The sequence below is a fragment of the Pan troglodytes genome, chromosome 15 (assembly GCF_028858775.2).
Source record: "Pan troglodytes isolate AG18354 chromosome 15, NHGRI_mPanTro3-v2.0_pri, whole genome shotgun sequence".
Taxonomy (NCBI): Eukaryota; Metazoa; Chordata; class Mammalia; order Primates; family Hominidae; genus Pan; species Pan troglodytes.
The window spans coordinates 104607433-104627917 of NC_072413.2; the positions used below are offsets into that span (position 1 = coordinate 104607433).

A 20485-nucleotide genomic window follows, 5' to 3' on the forward strand; every position below is an offset into this window, starting at 1 on the left:
ACGGTGAGAGAGGTCAGCGTGAGCCCTTGCCTCACACCGGCCCCTCCCACGCTGAGAGAGGTCAGCGTGAGCCCCATGCCTCACACCAGCCCCTCCCACGCTGAGAGAGGTCAGCGTGAGCCCTTGCCTCACACCGGCCCCTCCCACAGTGAGAGAGTTCAGAGTGAGCCCCATGCCTCACACCGGCCCCTCCCACGCTGAGAGAGGTCAGAGTGAGCCCCATGCCTCACACCGCCCCCTCCCACAGTGAGAGAGGTCAGAGTGAGCCCTTGCCTCACACCGGCCCCTCCCACGCTGAGAGAGGTCAGAGTGAGCCCCATGCCTCACACCGGCCCCTCCCACGCTGAGAGAGGTCAGCGTGAGCCCTTGCCTCACACCGGCCCCTCCCACGCTGAGAGAGGTCAGCGTGAGCCCCTTGCCTCGCACCGTCCCCTCCCTCGCTGACAGAGGTCAGCCTGAGCCCCTTGCCTCACACCGGCCCCTCCCTCGCTGACAGAGGTCAGCCTGAGCCCCTTGTGTCACACCGGCCCCTCCCACGCTGAGAGAGGTCAGCGTGAGCCCTTGCCTCACACCGGCCCCTCCCACGCTGAGAGAGGTCAGCGTGAGCCCTTGCCTCACACCGGCCCCTCCCACGCTGAGAGAGGTCAGAGTGAGCCCCATGCCTCACACCGCCCCCTCCCACGCTGAGAGAGGTCAGCGTGAGCCCTTGCCTCACACCGGCCCCTCCCACACTGAGAGAGGTCAGAGTGAGCCCCATGCCTCACACCGGCCCCTCCCACGCTGAGAGAGGTCAGCGTGAGCCCTTGCCTCACACCGGCCCCTCCCACGCTGAGAGAGGTCAGCGTGAGCCCCTTGCCTCGCACCGTCCCCTCCCTCGCTGACAGAGGTCAGCCTGAGCCCCTTGCCTCACACCGGCCCCTCCCTCGCTGACAGATGTCAGCCTGAGCCCCTTGTGTCACACCGGCCCCTCCCACGCTGAGAGAGGTCAGCGTGAGCCCTTGCCTCACACCGGCCCCTCCCACGCTGAGAGAGGTCAGCGTGAGCCCCTTGCCTCACACCGGCCCCTCCCACGCTGAGAGAGGTCAGCGTGAGCCCTTGCCTCACACCGGCCCCTCCCACGCTGAGAGAGGTCAGCGTGAGCCCCTTGCCTCACACCGGCCCCTCCCACGCTGAGAGAGGTCAGCGTGAGCCCTTGCCTCACACCGGCCCCTCCCACGCTGAGAGAGGTCAGCGTGAGCCCCTTGCCTCACACCGGCCCCTCCCACGCTGAGAGAGGTCAGTGTGAGCCCTTGCCTCACACCGGCCCCTCCCACGCTGAGAGAGGTCAGCGTGAGCCCCTGCCTCAACAGGCCACCGTGAGGGAGGAGCAGGGTCGCACGTGGGCTGCTGGGAGGCAGGCAGGGACTTGGGCCTGGGAGGTCGCGGTGGGGCGAGAGCTGGGCCTGGAGACACCCCTCTGAGGCAACAGCGGGGCCTACAGACTCTGTTCTCCAGCCGGAGCTGGGACTGTTCAGGTACTGGGAGGCGGGATGTGGGTCTGAAGAGCTTGGTTGCCGAAACTTCGGTGTCTACAAACGCAGGTGGGAACTGAGCCAAAAAAGCTTGTTTCCTGGGAGGTGGGAGATGCAGCCAAGAGAAACAGCTGTGCCTGCAGAGGCCGCCATGTGGGAGGCTGAGGCCGGGCCTCCTCAAATCGGCCTCTCCAGAGCCACTTGCAGCCTCCCGGCGTCCTCTCCGGGCCCAGCTCTTCCTCCCGGCTGTGTCTCCAGGCCTGACTCTGGCCTCCCAACAACGTCTTTGGACTCAGCTCCTGCCCAGCTCCCAGCGGCCCTGGTAGGCCCACCACTTCCCGAAGCCAAGCTCCCCAGGCCCAGCTCAGGCCTCACGGTGGCCTCTCCAGGCTCAGCTCCTGCCCTCCGATGGCAAGGTCGGTGGGCTCCTCTAGGCCCAGCTTGGGCCTCCCGGCGGCCTCTGCAGGCCCAAATCGTCCTGAAGTCGGCCTCTCCAGGCCCAGCTCCGGCCTCCCGGCGGCCTCTGCAGGCCCAAGTCGTCGTCAAGTCGGCCTGGAATTGGGCCTGGAAGAGCAGCAAGTCGGCCTTCCCGGGCCCAGCTCCGTCCTCTCGGCGGCCTCTCCAGGTGCAAAACTTCCTCGAGTCAGCCTCTCCAGGCCCAGCTCCTCCTGCCTCCCAGTGGCCTCTTTCAGCCCAGACCAGCTCATGGCTCTTGGCGGCCTTCCCAGGCCCCGCTTTTGACTTTTGGTGGCCTCTTCAGGCCCAGAACTTGACCTCCAGTGGGCCTTTGCAGGCCCGGCCTCCTGCCTCTCGAAGGCCTGCATGGGCCTGGACTCACAGCGGACTCACAGCGGACTCTCCATGCCCAGCTAGCCCTTGCCTCATTGCGGCCTCCCGAGTCCAAAGCTCCTGCCTCTCGGCCGCTTCGGCAGGCCCAGCTCCCGCCTGCCAGCGGCCTCTTTAGGCCCAGCTCATTCCTCACAACGGCCTTCCCAGGCCCCGTTTTTCCCTTCCGGCAGCCTCTTGGCCTCTAATTTGTTTATCTTTTGTGTATAAATCCCAAAATATTGAATTTTGGAATATTTCCACCATTATGTAAATATTTTGGTAGGTGATTTATTTGGGGTGAGTTTCTGCACCAAGCCCGAATTTTTTATTTTATTTTACTGATTATTTGGTGTTAAACAGGTTTAATGACGGTCATGGCAACTTTTTGGCACAATGAAAAATATCGCCCATGATCAACGTGTTCTGTTCTGGGGAAGGGGGCAAAGGCAGGGTGAATCACTTTCTTAAAAAGTATAGCTCAAGGTGGGAGTGCAGAGGGAATGGGGAGAAAACCCTCCCGCTGCCTGTGTCGAAGTGCAGGAGCCCCCACCCCCATACTCACCTGAGTCCAGCCCCCCTCTGCCCCCCGGGTGGCTCAGCCCAGCTCCTGCCTAGGAGAGCCTTAGTGTTGGGAGGGACCCTGATGACTGAGGAGCCTGGTAGCTCCAGGTCGCCCACACTTTCAGGTCTCTTGCCCCAGAAGGTGGCAGGATCCATTGGGAGGAAACAGGTCGCCTTGGAAGGCGTCCGTGGGTCCCCATCCCCAGGGGTAGGGGCCATAGGGGGCCCGCTCTGCTGCCTTGACCATACTCCTGGGCTTTGAAGGATCCTGGGCCCAGTAAGAAGGAGGTGGGTGCCAAGGTTGAGGAGGAAGCATCCGAGTATGTGTAGGGGGAGGACAGGGTGGGAGCATAGACTTTGCCAAAAGCTGCAGGTGGATCGGGGGACCCTGGGGGCTCAGGATCCAGCAAGGGGCGGCAGGAGTAAAGGAGGAAGGAATGACAGGTGCAAGTACCTTCCCACCAAAGCCCTTGTTGCCCTCTGGCTCCTCCCCAGAGTTGTCCCCACTCTCAAGTCAGTCACCCACTCCTTGAACTTGAGATCAGTGTCAGTGGTGCTAAAGCCATCATCAGCCATGACATCATCACCCCCTCCTCCTCATGGATGACCGTGTGCTCCTCGTCACTCGCCATGTCCTCACTGGCCATCTGCTGGGAATGAGCATCTCAAGTGGGCAGCAGCAGGGCTGCCCACTGGTCACCTCCCTCACCAGGGGCTGCAAAGTGGCCTGGAGCTCCATACTGAGTAGAAGGCTTTGGGCCAGAGTATGATGCAGTGCCAGACACCACCTGTGTCAGTTCCTGTAGTGCCTGACGGTCTATTTCCCTGCCGTCCAGGCTGTGTACCCCCCTGTGGGAGAAGGCTTGGGCCAGGCTGAGCCAGGTTCCCTGACTGTGTGCAGCCGTTCTGCCCCACAGAAGCTGCTCCTTGGTATCCGAGCTCTGGAGTGTTTAGGTTGCAACTGACAGGAGTTCAGAGGACACCCCAGGGGCAGTGGCAGTGCCCGTCTCTGATATGCTCCGCTCCCACGAGCCCTTGTTACACTCCTGCTAGCCCCTGGCTTGTGGGCTTGGCCTCTGAGCTGGACTTCTTTCGGTCCTTGTTGCAAGTGGGCCACCTTCACCTGGAAGGCCAGGTCGTGGTATTTCTGCGTCTCATTGGGCCCCAGGGTGTACCACCGCTCGCTCAGCATCTGGCTGACGGTCCGGATATCCTGGTTGGAGTGACCCTGGTGCGCCCTGCCAGGGCCTGGTGCCGCTTGCTGAAGATCATGACCGCCACTCATGGGCCACCGGATGTGGTCCTTGTCCCATTTGTTGGGGCTGCGTCCATCCTTCTCAGAAGATGAGTCCTGTTCCTTGCGCAGGGCACTGAGGGACTGGGCCTGACATCATCTGAGTGGTAGAGGCAACTGGGTGTCAGGAGACATGATGGAGAGGAAAGCATCATCATGGTCATTCTCTGTCTCACTGTCCAGCAGGGACTCCCCTGAGGGGCCCAGGGCTCCTCCGTGGTGGGAGGTGAGCTTTCACCAGGTTCCACCACCCCCAAAGTGTGTGGGGTTGCGGGCCCTGGGCTTTCAGGGCAGGTGGCTCCAGGGGGCCGCCCAGGGTCAACACTCCCTGTCCCACCTGGTGGATGCTCATGAGCAACAGCTGCCAACTTGGCAGGTTGTTTTCTCTGGTTGGAGGCCACTGAGTGACTGGCAGGTTGCTGGGCCTCGTGTGGCTGCAGGGAGGGGTGAGGAAGGGGATGGAGTACCAGGGGAACATGGCCACAGAGTGACCTTCCACATTCCTCCACACGAACATGCTGACGCCACGGGAGGCCTCACTGAACGCAGGCCTGGGGGCCGAGTACTTGGTCCGGGCAGGGGGTTCCTGGCAGGGGCTCACAACTCGCCCCCTCCTTAGCCAAGGTGGCTTGGGCCCAGAGAAGGGGGGGTTGGAGAGGAGCAGAAGGCCAGCCCTCAAGTTTTGTTTTGTTTGTTTTGGTTTTTGTTTTTGAAATGTAGTTTGACTCTTGTCACCCAGGCTGGAGTGCAGTGGCACGATCTCAGTGGCCTTCATACCTGGCTAATTTTTTGTATTTTTACTGGAGGTGGGGTTTTGCCATGTTGGCCAGGCTGGTCTTGACCTCCCGACCTCAGGTGATCCACCCACCTCAGCCTCCCAAAATGGGATTACAGGCATGAGCCACTGCTCCCAACTTCATTCATTTTTACTTGAAAAACTCCGTTAAGTATTTTTTTAAGGTAGACCTAGTGGTCCTGAATGCCCTCAGCTTTGTTTGTCGAGGAAGCACGTTATTTGTTTTTTCTTTCTGAAGGACAGCTTTGTCAGACATAGTATTAGTTGCTGGCAGTTTTTTTCTTTCAGCACTTTGAATGTAGTATTCGATTCTGTCCTGACCTGCAAAGTTTCTTTAACTTTTGACTATTTGATTATATTGTGACTTGGTGAGTATCTATTTGGTTTGAACCTCTTTAGGAATCTTTAAGCTTCATGGATTTAGATGTCTAAATCTTTCCCATGATTTAGGCAGTTTTCAGCCATTCTTTAAATAAACTTTCTTCTCCTTTCTCTACTTTCCTTCCCAAACTCCCATAAACTGACAATGGTTTGCCTAATGGTGTCTTGTTGGCTTTCTTTTCTCTGTCTTTTTTTCCTTTTCTTTTCTTTTTTTTTGAGACAGAGTCATGCTCTGTCACCCAGGCTGGAGTGCAATGTGTGGTCTCGGCTCACTAGGGTTAGGGTTAGGGTTAGGGTTAGGGTGAGGGGTTAGGGTTAGGGTTAGGGTTAGGGTTTTAAGGTTAGGGTTAGGGTTAGGGTTTTAGGGTTAGGGTTAGGGTTAGGGTTAGGGTGTTAGGGTTAGGGTGTTAGGGTTAGGGTTCGGGTTAGGGTTATTGGTTAGAGTTAGGGTTAGGGTTAGGGTTCGGGTTAGGGGTTAGGTGTTAGCGTTTAGGGTTAAGGTTAGGGTTATTGCTTAGGGTTAGGCTTCGGGTTTGGGTTCTGGTTGGGGTTGTGGTTTGGGTTCGGGTTAGGGGTTAGGGTTAGGGGTTACGGTTTAGGGTTAGGGTTAGGGTTTTTGGTTAGGGTTAGGGTTAGGGTTTAGGGTTAGGGTTAGGGTTAGGGGTTAGGGGTAGGGTTAGGGGTAGGGTTAGGGGTAGGGTTAGGGTTAGGGTTTGGTGTTAGTGTTAGGGGTTAGGGGTTAGGGTTAGTGTAGGGGTTAGGAGTTAGGGGTTAGGGTTAGGGTTTTGTGTTAGGTTTAGGGTTAGTGAACGGTTAGGGTTAGGGTTAAGGTTAGGGTTAAGACGTTAGGGTTAGGGTTAGATTACCATTTCTAACCTGTTTTATTTTGTTTTTTTTCTGAGACAGGGTCTCCCTCTGTTGTCCAAGGCTGGAGTGTAGTAATGCTATTGCAGCTGACTGCAGCCTCAACCTTCCAGGCTGAAGCGATCCTCCTACCTCAACCTCCCACGTGGCTGAGACTACAGGTGCTTGCCACTATGCCCAACTAATATTTGGAATTTTCATATACGTGGATTCCAGAGGGGTGACAGCGAACCGTGAGTAAGCATGGATTTTGGTATATGCAGAGATGGGGTGCTGGAACTAATTCTGTATACTGAGGGACGACGACTGTATATGTTTTTACAATTACGCTGTAGGATACATTCTGTTGCATAGCCTTGAAAATAATAATTTTTAACTGAGTGGAATAATAATAATAATATTGCTAAAAGTAGCAGCTGGCCAGGTGTGGTGGCTCACACTGGTCATCGCAACACTTTGGGAGGCTGAGGCAGGAGGATGGCTTGAGGCCAAGAGTTTGCGATAGGCCTTGGAAACGCAGGGGGAGTCACCATCCCTACAGAAAAACACATGAATTAGCCTAGTGTGGTGGCATGTTCCTGTAGACCCAGCTACTTGGGAGGCTGAGGTGGGAGGATCACTTGAGCCCAGGGAGGCTGAGACTGCAGTGAGTCATGATCAGGCCTCTGCACTCCAGCCTGGGTGACAGAGTGAGACCCTGTCTCAAAACAACAAAAAAGTAGCCACTAACATCAACTGAACTTTTATACCAGGTGCCTATTGATACCATAGTTTAATTTCTTAGAACTGTTTCTTATTTCACTTAGCAACTCTGTCTTCAGTTACTCCCAGATTTTTACTGTGTGTGTCCAGATGACCTTTTGTTTAGATTGAATTGTCTCCCCAGAAGTAAGATTACTGTGAGTCATGGTGAATGGACATTCTCATTACCCTTGATGTAAGTTGACAGGGTTTTGAGTGCCTCCCAGCTATAATCTTAGCACTTTGGGAGGCCAAGAGAGGAGGATTGCTTGAGGCCAAGAGTTGGAGGAGGCAGTATGGCAGTATGGTGAGACCCTGTCTCCACTATTTTAAAAAATTGACAGGCTTTACCCGGGAAGGCTTATACACAATTTAAACACCCCTCATAGTATAAGAAAGTGCCCATTTCACTGCACCTTTGCCAGCACAGGGTATTATAATTTAGTAAGTCATTTTTTGTTTGATTATTTTAAATAGATAAAAGACCTCATGTTACTTTACTTGTCACATTTCAACATCTTTCCTTAGCTTATTAGCTCTATCTCTTTTCTGTCTGTAAATGGTTGTTGTTGTTGTTTTGTTCTTTGAGACAGGGTCTTGCTCTGTCACCAGGCTGGACTGTAGCGGCATAATCATGCCTCGCTGCAGCCTTGACCTCCCAGGCTCAAACTTCAGCATTCCGAGTAGCTGGGACTACAAGTGTGCACCACCACTCCCAGCTAACTTTTTTCTTTTTTTTTGGATAGAGACAGGGTCTCGCTGTGTTGTCCAGACCGGTCTCTAGCTCCTGGCCTTAAGCAATCTTCCTGCATTAGCTTCTCAAATGGCTGGAATTTCAGGCATGAGCCACCATGCCTGGCCTGGGCTAGTCCCATATTCTCTAGAGTTCTCTTTACTTTGTGCTAGCCAATCTCTCATTGTGCTGTTCACCTGTTATAATGAATAATTCTCTGTATTAAATTTTACCACTTTAAACTTTTGAGTGGTTTATGCTTCCTGATTGGACTCTGACTAATATGTTAGGAAGGGTCCCAGGAGGTAAACCCACACAGATGGGATTTGGGCATAGGTTTGGTTTCCCAGGGGGCAGTGCTGAGCTCTTTGCCAGTGGGAAATGGGATGCTGGTGATTTCCAGTAGGTGACCTCACAGTGACTCAAGCTACCACTTACTGTTGATTGTGACAAAATGCCAGCTGAGGCACATGCCTTGGGAGCTAAGTGGTTTCTGCCCTTGACCACTGTGAAGACTGTTTTGGGAAGGGTCGCTTTGGATGCACTTGAGCAGGGGTCCCCAACCCCTGAGCCATGGAGTCGTAAGGAGCCACACAGCAGGAGGTGAGTGGTGTCGAGTGAGGGAGTGAGGGAAGCTTCGTCTGTATTTACAGGCACTCCCCTTTGCTCACATTCCCGCCTGAGCTCCGCCTTCTCAGATGAGCAGCAGCATTAGATTCTCATAGGAGAACGCACCCTGTTGTGAACCGTGCATGTGAGGGATCTAGGTTGCGCTGTCCTTATGAGAGTCTAATACCTATTGATCTGTCACTTTCTCCCATCACGCTCAGGTGGGACCATCCAGTTTCAGGAAAACAAGCTTAACACGCCCACTGATTTGACATTATGGTGAGTTCTATAATTATTTTATTATATATTACAGTGTAATAATGGAAATAAAGTGCCTAATAAATGTAAATGTGCTTACATCTTTTGGCCCAGCTCCTACCTCCCGGCAGCCTCTCCAGGCCCAGAACTTTCTCCAGTCAGTCTCTACAGACCAAGCTCATGACTCACAATGGCCTATTTAGGCCCATACCCTACGTCACGGCAGTCTCCGCAGATGAGGCTACTGCCTCACAACAGCCTCCACAGGCACAGCTCCATCGGATATTGGATATATCCAATATCCACAGCCCACAGCTTCCTCAAGCCAAGCTCCCCAGGCCCAGGTCAGGCCTCACGGTGGCCTCTCCAGGATGAGCTCCTGCCCTCCGATGGCACCTGCAGGCCCCAAATGGTCTCCGGTCGGTGGGCTCCTCCACGCCAAGCTTGGGCCTCCCGGCGACCTCTGCAGGCCCAAGTTGTCCTGAAGTTGGCATCTCCCGGCCGTGCCTCCCAGCAAGTAAGCAAGCTCTTTTGGCTCAACTCCTGCCCAGCTCCCAACCGCCTTTGTGGGCCCCGAACTTTCTCCAGCCAAGTTCTTTGGGCCTAATTCCTGCCGCCCGGTGGCCTGTACGGGCCCAGCAATGGTTGGAGAACAGCCTATGCAGGTCCCCGCTCTTGCCTCCCAGGGGCCTCTCCAGGCCCAGCTCTTGACCCCACGGCAGCCTCTCAGGGCCAAGTCCCTGCCTGCCTCCCAGCAGCCCGCGTGCGGCCCAGCTCCTCCCTCACGGTGGCCTGTTGATGCCCATGCCTCTGGCACCCTGCCCAGAGGCATGAGCCCCTGCCTCACACCGGCCCCTCCCACGCTGAGAGAGGTCAGCGTGAGCCCTTGCCTCACACCGGCCCCTCCCACGCTGAGAGAGGTCAGAGTGAGCCCCATGCCTCACACCGGCCCCTCCCACGCTGAGAGAGGTCAGCGTGAGCCCCTTGCCTCACACCGGCCCCTCCCACGCTGAGAGAGGTCAGAGTGAGCCCTTGCCTCACACCGGCCCCTCCCACGCTGAGAGAGGTCAGAGTGAGCCCTTGCCTCACACCGGCCCCTCCCACGCTGAGAGAGGTCAGAGTGAGCCCTTGCCTCACACCGGCCCCTCCCACGCTGAGAGAGGTCAGAGTGAGCCCTTGCCTCACACCGGCCCCTCCCACGCTGAGAGAGGTCAGCGTTAGCCCCTTGCCTCACACCGGCCCCTCCCACGCTGAGAGAGGTCGTGAGCCCTTGCCTCACACCGGCCCCTCCCATGCTGAGAGAGGTCAGAGTGAGCCCCTTGCCTCACACCGGCCCCTCCCACGCTGAGAGACGTCAGCCTGAGCCCTTGCCTCACACCGGCCCCTCCCACGCTGAGAGAGGTCAGCGTGAGCCCCTTGCCTCACACCGGCCCCTCCCACGCTGAGAGAGGTCAGCGTGAGCCCTTGCCTCACACCGGCCCCTCCCACGCTGAGAGAGGTCAGCGTGAGCCCCTTGCCTCACACCGGCCCCTCCCACGCTGAGAGAGGTCAGCGTGAGCCCTTGCCTCACACCGGCCCCTCCCACGCTGAGAGAGGTCAGCGTGAGCCCCTTGCCTCACACCGGCCCCTCCCACGCTGAGAGAGGTCAGCGTGAGCCCTTGCCTCACACCGGCCCCTCCCACGCTGAGAGAGGTCAGCGTGAGCCCCTTGCCTCACACCGGCCCCTCCCACGCTGAGAGAGGTCAGTGTGAGCCCTTGCCTCACACCGGCCCCTCCCACGCTGAGAGAGGTCAGCGTGAGCCCCTGCCTCAACAGGCCACCGTGAGGGAGGAGCAGGGTCGCACGTGGGCTGCTGGGAGGCAGGCAGGGACTTGGGCCTGGGAGGTCGCGGTGGGGCGAGAGCTGGGCCTGGAGACACCCCTCTGAGGCAACAGCGGGGCCTACAGACTCTGTTCTCCAGCCGGAGCTGGGACTGTTCAGGTACTGGGAGGCGGGATGTGGGTCTGAAGAGCTTGGTTGCCGAAACTTCGGTGTCTACAAACGCAGGTGGGAACTGAGCCAAAAAAGCTTGTTTCCTGGGAGGTGGGAGATGCAGCCAAGAGAAACAGCTGTGCCTGCAGAGGCCGCCATGTGGGAGGCTGAGGCCGGGCCTCCTCAAATCGGCCTCTCCAGAGCCACTTGCAGCCTCCCGGCGTCCTCTCCGGGCCCAGCTCTTCCTCCCGGCTGTGTCTCCAGGCCTGACTCTGGCCTCCCAACAACGTCTTTGGACTCAGCTCCTGCCCAGCTCCCAGCGGCCCTGGTAGGCCCACCACTTCCCGAAGCCAAGCTCCCCAGGCCCAGCTCAGGCCTCACGGTGGCCTCTCCAGGCTCAGCTCCTGCCCTCCGATGGCAAGGTCGGTGGGCTCCTCTAGGCCCAGCTTGGGCCTCCCGGCGGCCTCTGCAGGCCCAAATCGTCCTGAAGTCGGCCTCTCCAGGCCCAGCTCCGGCCTCCCGGCGGCCTCTGCAGGCCCAAGTCGTCGTCAAGTCGGCCTGGAATTGGGCCTGGAAGAGCAGCAAGTCGGCCTTCCCGGGCCCAGCTCCGTCCTCTCGGCGGCCTCTCCAGGTGCAAAACTTCCTCGAGTCAGCCTCTCCAGGCCCAGCTCCTCCTGCCTCCCAGTGGCCTCTTTCAGCCCAGACCAGCTCATGGCTCTTGGCGGCCTTCCCAGGCCCCGCTTTTGACTTTTGGTGGCCTCTTCAGGCCCAGAACTTGACCTCCAGTGGGCCTTTGCAGGCCCGGCCTCCTGCCTCTCGAAGGCCTGCATGGGCCTGGACTCACAGCGGACTCACAGCGGACTCTCCATGCCCAGCTAGCCCTTGCCTCATTGCGGCCTCCCGAGTCCAAAGCTCCTGCCTCTCGGCCGCTTCGGCAGGCCCAGCTCCCGCCTGCCAGCGGCCTCTTTAGGCCCAGCTCATTCCTCACAACGGCCTTCCCAGGCCCCGTTTTTCCCTTCCGGCAGCCTCTTGGCCTCTAATTTGTTTATCTTTTGTGTATAAATCCCAAAATATTGAATTTTGGAATATTTCCACCATTATGTAAATATTTTGGTAGGTGATTTATTTGGGGTGAGTTTCTGCACCAAGCCCGAATTTTTTATTTTATTTTACTGATTATTTGGTGTTAAACAGGTTTAATGACGGTCATGGCAACTTTTTGGCACAATGAAAAATATCGCCCATGATCAACGTGTTCTGTTCTGGGGAAGGGGGCAAAGGCAGGGTGAATCACTTTCTTAAAAAGTATAGCTCAAGGTGGGAGTGCAGAGGGAATGGGGAGAAAACCCTCCCGCTGCCTGTGTCGAAGTGCAGGAGCCCCCACCCCCATACTCACCTGAGTCCAGCCCCCCTCTGCCCCCCGGGTGGCTCAGCCCAGCTCCTGCCTAGGAGAGCCTTAGTGTTGGGAGGGACCCTGATGACTGAGGAGCCTGGTAGCTCCAGGTCGCCCACACTTTCAGGTCTCTTGCCCCAGAAGGTGGCAGGATCCATTGGGAGGAAACAGGTCGCCTTGGAAGGCGTCCGTGGGTCCCCATCCCCAGGGGTAGGGGCCATAGGGGGCCCGCTCTGCTGCCTTGACCATACTCCTGGGCTTTGAAGGATCCTGGGCCCAGTAAGAAGGAGGTGGGTGCCAAGGTTGAGGAGGAAGCATCCGAGTATGTGTAGGGGGAGGACAGGGTGGGAGCATAGACTTTGCCAAAAGCTGCAGGTGGATCGGGGGACCCTGGGGGCTCAGGATCCAGCAAGGGGCGGCAGGAGTAAAGGAGGAAGGAATGACAGGTGCAAGTACCTTCCCACCAAAGCCCTTGTTGCCCTCTGGCTCCTCCCCAGAGTTGTCCCCACTCTCAAGTCAGTCACCCACTCCTTGAACTTGAGATCAGTGTCAGTGGTGCTAAAGCCATCATCAGCCATGACATCATCACCCCCTCCTCCTCATGGATGACCGTGTGCTCCTCGTCACTCGCCATGTCCTCACTGGCCATCTGCTGGGAATGAGCATCTCAAGTGGGCAGCAGCAGGGCTGCCCACTGGTCACCTCCCTCACCAGGGGCTGCAAAGTGGCCTGGAGCTCCATACTGAGTAGAAGGCTTTGGGCCAGAGTATGATGCAGTGCCAGACACCACCTGTGTCAGTTCCTGTAGTGCCTGACGGTCTATTTCCCTGCCGTCCAGGCTGTGTACCCCCCTGTGGGAGAAGGCTTGGGCCAGGCTGAGCCAGGTTCCCTGACTGTGTGCAGCCGTTCTGCCCCACAGAAGCTGCTCCTTGGTATCCGAGCTCTGGAGTGTTTAGGTTGCAACTGACAGGAGTTCAGAGGACACCCCAGGGGCAGTGGCAGTGCCCGTCTCTGATATGCTCCGCTCCCACGAGCCCTTGTTACACTCCTGCTAGCCCCTGGCTTGTGGGCTTGGCCTCTGAGCTGGACTTCTTTCGGTCCTTGTTGCAAGTGGGCCACCTTCACCTGGAAGGCCAGGTCGTGGTATTTCTGCGTCTCATTGGGCCCCAGGGTGTACCACCGCTCGCTCAGCATCTGGCTGACGGTCCGGATATCCTGGTTGGAGTGACCCTGGTGCGCCCTGCCAGGGCCTGGTGCCGCTTGCTGAAGATCATGACCGCCACTCATGGGCCACCGGATGTGGTCCTTGTCCCATTTGTTGGGGCTGCGTCCATCCTTCTCAGAAGATGAGTCCTGTTCCTTGCGCAGGGCACTGAGGGACTGGGCCTGACATCATCTGAGTGGTAGAGGCAACTGGGTGTCAGGAGACATGATGGAGAGGAAAGCATCATCATGGTCATTCTCTGTCTCACTGTCCAGCAGGGACTCCCCTGAGGGGCCCAGGGCTCCTCCGTGGTGGGAGGTGAGCTTTCACCAGGTTCCACCACCCCCAAAGTGTGTGGGGTTGCGGGCCCTGGGCTTTCAGGGCAGGTGGCTCCAGGGGGCCGCCCAGGGTCAACACTCCCTGTCCCACCTGGTGGATGCTCATGAGCAACAGCTGCCAACTTGGCAGGTTGTTTTCTCTGGTTGGAGGCCACTGAGTGACTGGCAGGTTGCTGGGCCTCGTGTGGCTGCAGGGAGGGGTGAGGAAGGGGATGGAGTACCAGGGGAACATGGCCACAGAGTGACCTTCCACATTCCTCCACACGAACATGCTGACGCCACGGGAGGCCTCACTGAACGCAGGCCTGGGGGCCGAGTACTTGGTCCGGGCAGGGGGTTCCTGGCAGGGGCTCACAACTCGCCCCCTCCTTAGCCAAGGTGGCTTGGGCCCAGAGAAGGGGGGGTTGGAGAGGAGCAGAAGGCCAGCCCTCAAGTTTTGTTTTGTTTGTTTTGGTTTTTGTTTTTGAAATGTAGTTTGACTCTTGTCACCCAGGCTGGAGTGCAGTGGCACGATCTCAGTGGCCTTCATACCTGGCTAATTTTTTGTATTTTTACTGGAGGTGGGGTTTTGCCATGTTGGCCAGGCTGGTCTTGACCTCCCGACCTCAGGTGATCCACCCACCTCAGCCTCCCAAAATGGGATTACAGGCATGAGCCACTGCTCCCAACTTCATTCATTTTTACTTGAAAAACTCCGTTAAGTATTTTTTTAAGGTAGACCTAGTGGTCCTGAATGCCCTCAGCTTTGTTTGTCGAGGAAGCACGTTATTTGTTTTTTCTTTCTGAAGGACAGCTTTGTCAGACATAGTATTAGTTGCTGGCAGTTTTTTTCTTTCAGCACTTTGAATGTAGTATTCGATTCTGTCCTGACCTGCAAAGTTTCTTTAACTTTTGACTATTTGATTATATTGTGACTTGGTGAGTATCTATTTGGTTTGAACCTCTTTAGGAATCTTTAAGCTTCATGGATTTAGATGTCTAAATCTTTCCCATGATTTAGGCAGTTTTCAGCCATTCTTTAAATAAACTTTCTTCTCCTTTCTCTACTTTCCTTCCCAAACTCCCATAAACTGACAATGGTTTGCCTAATGGTGTCTTGTTGGCTTTCTTTTCTCTGTCTTTTTTTCCTTTTCTTTTCTTTTTTTTTGAGACAGAGTCATGCTCTGTCACCCAGGCTGGAGTGCAATGTGTGGTCTCGGCTCACTAGGGTTAGGGTTAGGGTTAGGGTTAGGGTGAGGGGTTAGGGTTAGGGTTAGGGTTAGGGTTTTAAGGTTAGGGTTAGGGTTAGGGTTTTAGGGTTAGGGTTAGGGTTAGGGTTAGGGTGTTAGGGTTAGGGTGTTAGGGTTAGGGTTCGGGTTAGGGTTATTGGTTAGAGTTAGGGTTAGGGTTAGGGTTCGGGTTAGGGGTTAGGTGTTAGCGTTTAGGGTTAAGGTTAGGGTTATTGCTTAGGGTTAGGCTTCGGGTTTGGGTTCTGGTTGGGGTTGTGGTTTGGGTTCGGGTTAGGGGTTAGGGTTAGGGGTTACGGTTTAGGGTTAGGGTTAGGGTTTTTGGTTAGGGTTAGGGTTAGGGTTTAGGGTTAGGGTTAGGGTTAGGGGTTAGGGGTAGGGTTAGGGGTAGGGTTAGGGGTAGGGTTAGGGTTAGGGTTTGGTGTTAGTGTTAGGGGTTAGGGGTTAGGGTTAGTGTAGGGGTTAGGAGTTAGGGGTTAGGGTTAGGGTTTTGTGTTAGGTTTAGGGTTAGTGAACGGTTAGGGTTAGGGTTAAGGTTAGGGTTAAGACGTTAGGGTTAGGGTTAGATTACCATTTCTAACCTGTTTTATTTTGTTTTTTTTCTGAGACAGGGTCTCCCTCTGTTGTCCAAGGCTGGAGTGTAGTAATGCTATTGCAGCTGACTGCAGCCTCAACCTTCCAGGCTGAAGCGATCCTCCTACCTCAACCTCCCACGTGGCTGAGACTACAGGTGCTTGCCACTATGCCCAACTAATATTTGGAATTTTCATATACGTGGATTCCAGAGGGGTGACAGCGAACCGTGAGTAAGCATGGATTTTGGTATATGCAGAGATGGGGTGCTGGAACTAATTCTGTATACTGAGGGACGACGACTGTATATGTTTTTACAATTACGCTGTAGGATACATTCTGTTGCATAGCCTTGAAAATAATAATTTTTAACTGAGTGGAATAATAATAATAATATTGCTAAAAGTAGCAGCTGGCCAGGTGTGGTGGCTCACACTGGTCATCGCAACACTTTGGGAGGCTGAGGCAGGAGGATGGCTTGAGGCCAAGAGTTTGCGATAGGCCTTGGAAACGCAGGGGGAGTCACCATCCCTACAGAAAAACACATGAATTAGCCTAGTGTGGTGGCATGTTCCTGTAGACCCAGCTACTTGGGAGGCTGAGGTGGGAGGATCACTTGAGCCCAGGGAGGCTGAGACTGCAGTGAGTCATGATCAGGCCTCTGCACTCCAGCCTGGGTGACAGAGTGAGACCCTGTCTCAAAACAACAAAAAAGTAGCCACTAACATCAACTGAACTTTTATACCAGGTGCCTATTGATACCATAGTTTAATTTCTTAGAACTGTTTCTTATTTCACTTAGCAACTCTGTCTTCAGTTACTCCCAGATTTTTACTGTGTGTGTCCAGATGACCTTTTGTTTAGATTGAATTGTCTCCCCAGAAGTAAGATTACTGTGAGTCATGGTGAATGGACATTCTCATTACCCTTGATGTAAGTTGACAGGGTTTTGAGTGCCTCCCAGCTATAATCTTAGCACTTTGGGAGGCCAAGAGAGGAGGATTGCTTGAGGCCAAGAGTTGGAGGAGGCAGTATGGCAGTATGGTGAGACCCTGTCTCCACTATTTTAAAAAATTGACAGGCTTTACCCGGGAAGGCTTATACACAATTTAAACACCCCTCATAGTATAAGAAAGTGCCCATTTCACTGCACCTTTGCCAGCACAGGGTATTATAATTTAGTAAGTCATTTTTTGTTTGATTATTTTAAATAGATAAAAGACCTCATGTTACTTTACTTGTCACATTTCAACATCTTTCCTTAGCTTATTAGCTCTATCTCTTTTCTGTCTGTAAATGGTTGTTGTTGTTGTTTTGTTCTTTGAGACAGGGTCTTGCTCTGTCACCAGGCTGGACTGTAGCGGCATAATCATGCCTCGCTGCAGCCTTGACCTCCCAGGCTCAAACTTCAGCATTCCGAGTAGCTGGGACTACAAGTGTGCACCACCACTCCCAGCTAACTTTTTTCTTTTTTTTTGGATAGAGACAGGGTCTCGCTGTGTTGTCCAGACCGGTCTCTAGCTCCTGGCCTTAAGCAATCTTCCTGCATTAGCTTCTCAAATGGCTGGAATTTCAGGCATGAGCCACCATGCCTGGCCTGGGCTAGTCCCATATTCTCTAGAGTTCTCTTTACTTTGTGCTAGCCAATCTCTCATTGTGCTGTTCACCTGTTATAATGAATAATTCTCTGTATTAAATTTTACCACTTTAAACTTTTGAGTGGTTTATGCTTCCTGATTGGACTCTGACTAATATGTTAGGAAGGGTCCCAGGAGGTAAACCCACACAGATGGGATTTGGGCATAGGTTTGGTTTCCCAGGGGGCAGTGCTGAGCTCTTTGCCAGTGGGAAATGGGATGCTGGTGATTTCCAGTAGGTGACCTCACAGTGACTCAAGCTACCACTTACTGTTGATTGTGACAAAATGCCAGCTGAGGCACATGCCTTGGGAGCTAAGTGGTTTCTGCCCTTGACCACTGTGAAGACTGTTTTGGGAAGGGTCGCTTTGGATGCACTTGAGCAGGGGTCCCCAACCCCTGAGCCATGGAGTCGTAAGGAGCCACACAGCAGGAGGTGAGTGGTGTCGAGTGAGGGAGTGAGGGAAGCTTCGTCTGTATTTACAGGCACTCCCCTTTGCTCACATTCCCGCCTGAGCTCCGCCTTCTCAGATGAGCAGCAGCATTAGATTCTCATAGGAGAACGCACCCTGTTGTGAACCGTGCATGTGAGGGATCTAGGTTGCGCTGTCCTTATGAGAGTCTAATACCTATTGATCTGTCACTTTCTCCCATCACGCTCAGGTGGGACCATCCAGTTTCAGGAAAACAAGCTTAACACGCCCACTGATTTGACATTATGGTGAGTTCTATAATTATTTTATTATATATTACAGTGTAATAATGGAAATAAAGTGCCTAATAAATGTAAATGTGCTTACATCTTTTGGCCCAGCTCCTACCTCCCGGCAGCCTCTCCAGGCCCAGAACTTTCTCCAGTCAGTCTCTACAGACCAAGCTCATGACTCACAATGGCCTATTTAGGCCCATACCCTACGTCACGGCAGTCTCCGCAGATGAGGCTACTGCCTCACAACAGCCTCCACAGGCACAGCTCCATCGGATATTGGATATATCCAATATCCACAGCCCACAGCTTCCTCAAGCCAAGCTCCCCAGGCCCAGGTCAGGCCTCACGGTGGCCTCTCCAGGATGAGCTCCTGCCCTCCGATGGCACCTGCAGGCCCCAAATGGTCTCCGGTCGGTGGGCTCCTCCACGCCAAGCTTGGGCCTCCCGGCGACCTCTGCAGGCCCAAGTTGTCCTGAAGTTGGCATCTCCCGGCCGTGCCTCCCAGCAAGTAAGCAAGCTCTTTTGGCTCAACTCCTGCCCAGCTCCCAACCGCCTTTGTGGGCCCCGAACTTTCTCCAGCCAAGTTCTTTGGGCCTAATTCCTGCCGCCCGGTGGCCTGTACGGGCCCAGCAATGGTTGGAGAACAGCCTATGCAGGTCCCCGCTCTTGCCTCCCAGGGGCCTCTCCAGGCCCAGCTCTTGACCCCACGGCAGCCTCTCAGGGCCAAGTCCCTGCCTGCCTCCCAGCAGCCCGCGTGCGGCCCAGCTCCTCCCTCACGGTGGCCTGTTGATGCCCATGCCTCTGGCACCCTGCCCAGAGGCATGAGCCCCTGCCTCACACCGGCCCCTCCCACGCTGAGAGAGGTCAGCGTGAGCCCTTGCCTCACACCGGCCCCTCCCACGCTGAGAGAGGTCAGAGTGAGCCCCATGCCTCACACCGGCCCCTCCCACGCTGAGAGAGGTCAGCGTGAGCCCCTTGCCTCACACCGGCCCCTCCCACGCTGAGAGAGGTCAGAGTGAGCCCTTGCCTCACACCGGCCCCTCCCATGCTGAGAGAGGTCAGAGTGAGCCCTTGCCTCACACCGGCCCCTCCCACGCTGAGAGAGGTCAGAGTGAGCCCTTGCCTCACACCGGCCCCTCCCACGCTGAGAGAGGTCAGAGTGAGCCCTTGCCTCACACCGGCCCCTCCCACGCTGAGAGAGGTCAGCGTTAGCCCCTTGCCTCACACCGGCCCCTCCCACGCTGAGAGAGGTCGTGAGCCCTTGCCTCACACCGGCCCCTCCCATGCTGAGAGAGGTCAGAGTGAGCCCCTTGCCTCACACCGGCCCCTCCCACGCTGAGAGACGTCAGCCTGAGCCCTTGCCTCACACCGGCCCCTCCCACGCTGAGAGAGGTCAGCGTGAGCCCCTTGCCTCACACCGGCCCCTCCCACGCTGAGAGAGGTCAGCGTGAGCCCTTGCCTCACACCGGCCCCTCCCACGCTGAGAGAGGTCAGAGTGAGCCCCATGCCTCACACCGGCCCCTCCCACGCTGAGAGAGGTCAGCGTGAGCCCTTGCCTCACACCGGCCCCTCCCACGCTGAGAGAGGTCAGCGTGAGCCCTTGCCTCACACCGGCCCCTCCCACGCTGAGAGAGGTCAGCGTGAGCCCCTTGCCTCACACCGGCCCCTCCCACGCTGAGAGAGGTCAGCGTGAGCCCTTGCCTCACACCGGCCCCTCCCACGCTGAGAGAGGTCAGCGTGAGCCCTTGCCTCACACCGGCCCCTCCCACGCTGAGAGAGGTCAGAGTGAGCCCCATGCCTCACACCGGCCCCTCCCATGCTGAGAGAGGTCAGAGTGAGCCCCATGCCTCACACCGCCCCCTCCCACGGTGAGAGAGGTCAGCGTGAGCCCTTGCCTCACACCGGCCCCTCCCACGCTGAGAGAGGTCAGCGTGAGCCCCATGCCTCACACCAGCCCCTCCCACGCTGAGAGAGGTCAGCGTGAGCCCTTGCCTCACACCGGCCCCTCCCACAGTGAGAGAGGTCAGAGTGAGCCCCATGCCTCACACCGGCCCCTCCCACGCTGAGAGAGGTCAGAGTGAGCCCCATGCCTCACACCGCCCCCTCCCACAGTGAGAGAGGTCAGCGTGAGCCCTTGCCTCACACCGGCCCCTCCCACGCTGAGAGAGGTCAGAGTGAGCCCCATGCCTCACACCAGCCCCTCCCACGCTGAGAGAGGTCAGCGTGAGCCCTTGCCTCACACCGGCCCCTCCCACGCTGAGAGAGGTCAGCGTTAGCCCCTTGCCTCACACCGGCCCCTCCCACGCTGAGAGAGGTCGTGAGCCCTTGCCTCACACCGGCCCCTCCCATGCTGAGAGAGGTCAGAGTGAGCCCCTTGCCTCACACCGGCCCCTCCCACGCTGAGAGACGTCAGCCTGAGCCCTTGCCTCACACCGGCCCCTCCCACGCTGAGAGAGGTCAGCGTGAGCCCCTTGCCTCACACCGGCCCCTCCCACGCTGAGAGAGGTCAGCGTGAGCCCTTGCCTCACACCGGCCCCTCCCACGCTGAGAGAAGTCAGAGTGAGCCCCATGCCTCACACCGGCCCCTCCCACGCTGAGAGAGGTCAGCGTGAGCCCTTGCCTCACACCGGCCCCTCCCACGCTGAGAGAGGTCAGCGTGAGCCCTTGCCTCACACCGGCCCCTCCCACGCTGAGAGAGGTCAGCGTGAGCCCCTTGCCTCACACCGGCCCCTCCCACGCTGAGAGAGGTCAGCGTGAGCCCTTGCCTCACACCGGCCCCTCCCACGCTGAGAGAGGTCAGCGTGAGCCCTTGCCTCACACCGGCCCCTCCCACGCTGAGAGAGGTCAGAGTGAGCCCC

General features: G+C 56.4%; 2 protein-coding genes and 1 pseudogene across 2 annotated transcripts; all 3 read left to right on the forward strand.

Moving 5' to 3' along the window:
- LOC112208996 (putative uncharacterized protein FLJ46235) overlaps positions 1 to 20485 on the forward strand; it is a 64427-nt pseudogene that overhangs the window by 30140 nt on the left and 13802 nt on the right.
- Positions 1197 to 2611, forward strand: LOC134808327 (putative uncharacterized protein FLJ44672). Its single transcript, XM_063793178.1, has one exon. It carries the CDS (start codon positions 1624 to 1626, stop codon positions 2473 to 2475), a length of 852 nt encoding a protein of 283 aa, XP_063649248.1. The 5' UTR covers positions 1197 to 1623; the 3' UTR covers positions 2476 to 2611.
- Positions 10233 to 11653, forward strand: LOC112207742 (putative uncharacterized protein FLJ44672). The gene has a single exon (XM_063793179.1). The coding sequence runs from the start codon at positions 10666 to 10668 to the stop codon at positions 11515 to 11517; it is 852 nt and encodes a 283-aa protein (XP_063649249.1). The 5' UTR covers positions 10233 to 10665; the 3' UTR covers positions 11518 to 11653.

What these genes read in the sequence shown, in the direction of transcription:
- LOC134808327 (XM_063793178.1), top strand. Translation starts at nt 1,624, where the DNA reads ATGCAGCCAAGAGAAACAGCTGTGCCTGCAGAGGCCGCCATGTGGGAG.
- LOC112207742 (XM_063793179.1), top strand. Translation starts at nt 10,666, where the DNA reads ATGCAGCCAAGAGAAACAGCTGTGCCTGCAGAGGCCGCCATGTGGGAG.